The sequence below is a fragment of the Tarenaya hassleriana genome, unplaced genomic scaffold (assembly GCF_000463585.1).
Source record: "Tarenaya hassleriana unplaced genomic scaffold, ASM46358v1 Cleome53, whole genome shotgun sequence".
NCBI lineage: Eukaryota > Viridiplantae > Streptophyta > Magnoliopsida > Brassicales > Cleomaceae > Tarenaya > Tarenaya hassleriana.
This window is the reverse complement of record NW_010967966.1, coordinates 1-6,890: the sequence shown is the minus strand read 5'-3', so window position 1 is coordinate 6,890 and position 6,890 is coordinate 1. Positions and strand designations below refer to the sequence as shown.

Genomic DNA, 6,890 nt, shown 5'->3' with positions numbered 1-6,890 from the left:
GTTGCCGGAGTCGATCTGCCCAAGGAAATTTCAGATTCGAGTTGCCGCTGGAAACTGTGGCTGAAATAGCTTGGGGAGCAGCAGACATAACACGGTCCGCTAAGGGAGCCGAGGAGAGGGGAGGCACCTGGATGCATGGAGAAGCAGGGGCCAGAGATGAAGACGGAGCTTGACCCGAAGGAGATGGAAGGGGGGGGAAATCCGACGGAAGAAATGTGGAGGTAATAGGGGGCATGAGCTGCTCTGGAACCCCCGACGGAGAGGTTGCCGGCGGTAGAGAGAGCGACCCAGGAGCTGCAATCGCCGGTAATGGAGTGGGATGGTCGACACAGAGTTGTTCCGGAGGTGGAGCCGATGGGAAAACAAGGGGGGATTTGCTCGATTTCTTCCTCGCCGTTGGAGATTTGTTTGATTTCTTCTTCGCCATGGCAAAGAGAGACGGTCTTTTACTTTATGCCACATCATGCGTGCTTCTTGAACGGATGGTAAAGAAGTTGATGATAAAATTTGAAGGATGAGATTATTGTACTCACCCGGAAGAAATCCAAGAAAATTGAATAATAACCTCTTTTGTAGATTCAAATCCGGATGAATCTTCTCGAGTTCATCCATCACTTGATCGTGGGCATGGTCCCTTTCTTCTTTGGTTGTTTGAGGCCATGTATCATCGATGATTCGGAATTTTCGAAGATACTCGAAAGTGACGATTGTATTGAAGTCTTCTTGAGACAAATAATGAGCCATTACAATACTCTCCTCTTTAAATCTATATGTGACCAAATGGGATATACATAATATATGTTAAGTAGCGGAAGCAAATAAAAAATAGATTACCATGGCTCTTGAGGCTCTGATACCATGTAAACTTTTGTGATATGAGAGTTTATAATCGTTTAAATGGAAGAGAAGTGTAAAACCTATCTCGGTGAGTATAGTACCGAGAAAGAAGAAGAAGACAATGAGAATGGAAAAATTACTCTCTTGATTCATTTACAAAATATTGTACAAAATATATAGAAGGTCTAGAAATAAAGAAAAAGAAAATATCTAATTACAAATAAAGGAAATCTCCATAATACAAATAAAGGAAATAAATAAACGTTGGCATGAAATTACGTCCACCAAATCAGCTTGTGTATCACCACAAATTAGGCCATCCATCATGTCATCATACACTTCAACACTCTCTTCTAGCAAACAGACTACCAAAATACAATCTCACTTCTTGTGAAACGGTGTTCTTCTTATTACACAATTACCAGGGTTGTTTGATTGAGGGTAGGTATTAGAATTCCGAGGTCGGGTTTTTGATTGCCGTTGGAGTAAATTCCGCAGCCTATTCCGATTCCATTTCCGTGGGTTCACATCTCTCGGTTCAAAAACTCGTATAGATTATCCAAGTGGGGTGGCCTAGCGGTGAAGATATCACAAAGCGGTTCTCACCATATAGCTTCAAGCCCCATTTGGCCAAATGTTATCCAAAACAAAAACTCGTATAGATCAATTACTAGTGTAAGATCTTGGATTCTCATTCTCCGGCATAATTTGGTGTGCGGTAACAATAGGTGAAGAATTCAACAGCGAGGATAGAACGTGAAGGGAGCACGTCAAAGCTAGGAGAAGATCAATTGTTCAGGGAAAGCTATAGCTACGCGATGATCTCTGGATTCATTTTTTTTTATAAAAAAAAAAGAGGGTAAACGTCTCCCAATTTGATATGTATACGTTCGCTCCTATATCTAATATAACGAATCTTTTTTCCCTTTTATGAATAAATCATTTCATTTTTCTTCGAAATTATTAAATTTACATATATAATTGATTCATCAACGTTAATTACTAGAGTCCTAAAGATGCTAATTAATTCTTCTCTTTACAATCTTCTTGATATTATCGCTTGTATCATCACCAACATGATCAAAATCGTGCAATACTCCAAGCTCGTCTTTTTCTTCTCCATCGCCTGTTTCAAATTGATTTCGGTCCATTTGGAATTAAAAAACATCAAAAAAAAAATTGTTGCACTTATAAAATAAAAAACATGTTTTGACAAAAATAAATAAATAAATAGAAAACATGCACGTACGTGGCCTTCAATGTAACCACAATCAATTATGTTTTCCAACTTGTATTATATGGATCACATTTAACCAAAAACAAACTTGTATTATATATATATATTGAGCCTCGGAAATCTTATTGCTAATCCATTCTTACCAAATTTATACGTACTTTTCAATATTCCTTCTCATTTCGACCTAAATATAAATCATAATATTCTTAAAAATCATAACTATTTAAATACGAGATGATAGAAGAATAAATCAACTATCTATGCACTAATGATATGGAAATTTATCCCTTAAGTTAATCAAATCATGAACATATATAAACAGCTAGTATATCTATCATGTAACCGGTTTCATAGTTAATGTTAAAGCTTTTTACCTTTGGAAAAAGTTTTCACCTTTAGAAGAAAAAAAAAAGATTCAATCTTTAAAAGAGAAAGAAAAAAGATTTTACCTTTGATGCGGACGAATAGGAAAGAGAAAAAGATTCCGAAGCGGCAGTAGTAGACATGGAAGAGAAACCCAAATCATAAGCCAAAGATCCGTCGGGTCGAAATAACCCGTAATTGCGCTCCGAAATTGGACCCGGTTTCATGTCCTCGTTGAACAATGCGAATATATAAACCTCGAGCCTCGTGTTACGTCTAAACGGCGTTCCTTCTCCGGCGAATTGTCTCATCATCAAGTTCCGGTTGTACGCGGCGGCGTTTGCAGGCCACGCGCCTGTCTCTTCCACGTCACCCTTGGACGGCCACCCTGTCTCCAAAACCCTAACTTCCACGTTGGGGTAACCCATTTTCGCCACTGCGAAGTTGACCGAGTCAACCTGTGCGTACAACATGTTGTCGTAGTGTAGCCTTGTGTTTGGATCCGTCATGCCTAGGTTACGGTTGAAGAGAACGTAATCCAATGAGATTTTCGTGGGGTTGTCCTTGTAGGCGAAGAAAGGATAAGCATTTATCCAAAATGGAGACTTCGTGCTTTCCAAGAAACCCAATAGCTGTTGCATGACGGCGGCAACCTCGGGCCGGAAACTTCCGGCCGACGGAGGGTATGACTCGGCCAGGACAGCAAGGGAATTCGGGGTCGAGACTTGAATGTATTTGTCTATTCCTAATTGGACCAGGGCACCGTGGATGTTCATCATCGCCGGTACCAAATATCTGTTGGAAAATGTATTCAATATTAGAAACAAAAAAAAGTCATAAACAACTATATAAACATATCATTGCCTCTTGTGTATATTATCTTCAATCAAAACAGTAGGTAATGTATATGCACAATAGAAACATAGATGCGATTCTTTTGTCTTGTATATGCACAATGTGTACATATATGTATAGTCACGCGTACGGTCTATTCCGACATGGATCACGTATGATATACGCATATGTATATGTATATACCCGATCAAGCTGGAGTCTTCATCAGTGAACAACTCGTTGCCCACCATGATTCCTGTGATCTTAGTGGCAGGGAAATAGGGTTTGATATGTGAATCGACCCATCGGAGAGCTTGTTGAGGATCTGTCAACGAAGGTAACACTTGATTCTCGATCGTGACGATGATCTCTATCTTCGAATTGGCGAATGCGTTCAGGATCCGAGGATTAGTGTCGTAGATTCTTGTTTTGGTGATCCTCAGAGAGCTCAAGAGGTCGATGACTTTGTTCGGTGGGGGTAAATTATTCCCAACTTGGCCGTAGTTTATTCCAAGAGATTCCACTCTTTGTAATAGCATCCCGTATTCTGCTTTACGCCAAAAAAAATATATGAAAAAGAATCAGAATATAACAAAAACAACGTCCACATTTTACATTTTCATAAAAAAAACACACGACGGTCGACATTTAATGAAGAATAACGACAACCGTAACCATATGATAAGGATCAAAAAGTGTACACAGCATGAATGATGAAACACACAAAGAACGCCACGAACATGCAAAATAAGCCAATGAACAAAACGTTACGTCACCTGAGAAAGTGAGGGAAAGCAGAAGGAAAACATGAACAATTGTAATTCTCATGAATGGTTTTGTTTTGATCATGTTGGGGGGGAAGGGGCATAGAGAGAAATGTAAGGTTTGTAATGGTAGGGGACGATGGGAATATTTATAATTTCATGTGTGCATATGCAAGTGGCCACGAAGAAAAAATGATTACTTTTCTTAATTTGCTTGTTTGTTGCTGTTTTCTTTTTAAAAAATTATAAATTTGGTGAAAGGTTAAGTTTTGAACGTTTAATATTATTTGGTGGCTTGGCTTTGCCTTCCCTGCAATTGCGTCTCCCCTTAATAAATTGTATTAATATAACAACTTTTTAAAAAAGTCGTTATACAAAAGTAAATTGTACAAAATTAACTTAAAAAAATAATAATTTTACGTTGATAAGGCAAAAACTGCTATGACAAAATAAATATATGGACGTTATAAAACAATTTCAGTCGATGCAATTCAAATGAATCAATATAAAAAGTCGTTTGGATGCATTTTTTTTATTCGTTTGACGGATCTTATTGTATAACAAATGACTAGTATAATTTTTTATTTTATTTTTGGTGAAAATGACGAGTATAATTTATGAACGATTTATACGTATTATGATGAAAACTCAAACTGTGGTGAAAATAATTTGAATAATCAGCTGTATATATCGTGTACTACTCCTATGAATGGAAATCATTTTCATGCAACATTCGTTTCCACGTATTGATGACGTAACGGTCTTGGGAACTTTCAATTCAAATAATGAAAAATACAATTGGCAGCTTCACTATAAACATATAAAAAAAATCATGAATTACGAAAATACCCTTGATCGACTTTATAGGGGGGCTAAAGCAACCTCGAAGGCCAAACGGCAATTGACCCGACATGACCGAGGATTCGTTCTATCTCTACAGTACCCCGAATTTCACAGGTAGACTTCTTCATGTGTCATGTCTGAAATATTGAAATACTAATAACAACGATAACATTTGATCACTACATATTTTCTTTAATGAAGAAGGAGTTGATGGCTCATAACATGTTACACATATAAACGATGTGATTGGTCTATAATAGAGCTCACTCTATAATAGAGCTCACTCCATTTAATATCTATATAAATGTATATGATCCTACTACCCACACACATACATATAATATATATGCAGGTATAAAAAATTTGATTATTAGGAGTTTATTTTGTTTTTTGTACATGAGCAAGAAGATAAAAAAAACAATACTCAACATTTTAGTCAACAATTATTCCAAAACCTATAAAATCCAATAAAATTACATAAATGAATATTCATTCATTGAGAACAAATTCTCTCATTCTTTATATTTTCGTTTCTTTGATTGTTCGGGCTAAAAACCATTAGGCTAATTAATATAATTACCCGGTCAATATTAGAATAAAGTTACCACTTTCCGGGAGCCAGACAAGTTGAGAGCGTAACACTTGTAGCCTTGTAGGCTTGTAGCAATTTCATTTTCAACCATCTTCTTTTTATCTCCCGTAATAAGAGATATATAAAAAAAAGGTTGGCAAATGAGTTTGGACGTCGGACAATGGTTTTTTAATTATAATCTACAAAATTAAATTAAACGTTTACGTACAAATGGTAAAAAAAAGTGTTATATATCTGTGCTGTCCATGCATCATGCAATTACTCAAATATTTAATTCGATTTCTTAAAGTTTAGAGAGACGATATTGAATAGGGAACATTTGGCGGTATCGAGTGGTCCAATCTAATCATATAAAATTTAATTATAATATAATATCCACGATAAATTCACTTTTTTTCTCTTGAGATACACATCATAAACACCATATAAGTCTTATCACAAAAAAAATCAAAATCAAAATCAAAATTTAACAAGTGAATCACAGTTTTCCCTCCGACTTCCCAAAGAATGATATATATATACAGTACATGTATGCGATATGTGTTATATGTATATATATGTATCATGTTTATTGGTCAAATCATAATATGATTCCGTATATCCATTGCTAATTCTATTCAACGTAGAATGGTGTATCATCGAACTAAAATGCTGGTGTGCAAGGTGGTCAAAATTGGTATAATCATAAGAAAAACGAGTAAAACTAACAAATAAAAAAAAATACCAAAACATAAAAAGGTGGCAACAAATTTGAATTTTGGATAATGGATAAGGATTAAGAGACAAATGTATACGTCGGATGGCTTTAAATACCGGAGAAAAGTTATGTGTTCTTATCCTCTTCGACAAGGCTGCTTTTTCTCGCCAACCACCATGCATCCATGCATAGCTAAAGTCTTACATATTCTTTATACACACACACACACACACACACACATATATATATATATATATATAATATAATAATGTAATAGTATAAAGTTTTATGTATCTCATGCAGACGTAAAAAGGGTCGTAATCTATGTGTATGGAGCTCTTTTTCTTCGCTTTTTGTTATCAAATGACGACAACAAGTTTGAATTTTCCGGATCCTTGAAAACATGCAAAATTAGACACGACATTTTGCTCTTCTGATTTCTACAATCTCATACGTACTCCACTAATGTATGTAGTATGTTATCATCAGATCCATTACAGTTATGTAACGGTTAACATTGCAAGAGTTCCGGACATTCATATGTAGGACAATATATAAATCATTATCATTATTTCAGTATTCCCAAAACAATTTTCGAAACAATCGATTCGAGATAGGAACATAAAGGGCAAACAGATATAATCGACTATTATATATATATATATATGTAAGAAAACGGAAGGATAGTCGCGTACCGATTCAGTCGATCTTTTCTTTGGTTGA

General features: G+C 35.9%; 1 protein-coding gene across 1 annotated transcript; it reads right to left on the bottom strand.

The window, feature by feature from the left end:
- Nucleotides 1–1,769: 1,769 nt before the first annotated feature.
- On the bottom strand, nucleotides 1,770–4,142 carry LOC104827716 (glucan endo-1,3-beta-glucosidase 14-like). Its single transcript, XM_010560940.1, has 4 exons — nucleotides 4,048–4,142; nucleotides 3,476–3,818; nucleotides 2,524–3,232; nucleotides 1,770–1,963 (listed from the first exon to the last, which is right to left on the bottom strand). The coding sequence occupies exons 1-4, from the start codon at nucleotides 4,118–4,120 to the stop codon at nucleotides 1,874–1,876; spliced, it is 1,215 nt and encodes a 404-aa protein (XP_010559242.1). The 5' UTR covers nucleotides 4,121–4,142; the 3' UTR covers nucleotides 1,770–1,873.
- Between the last annotated feature and the right edge of the window lie 2,748 nt (nucleotides 4,143–6,890).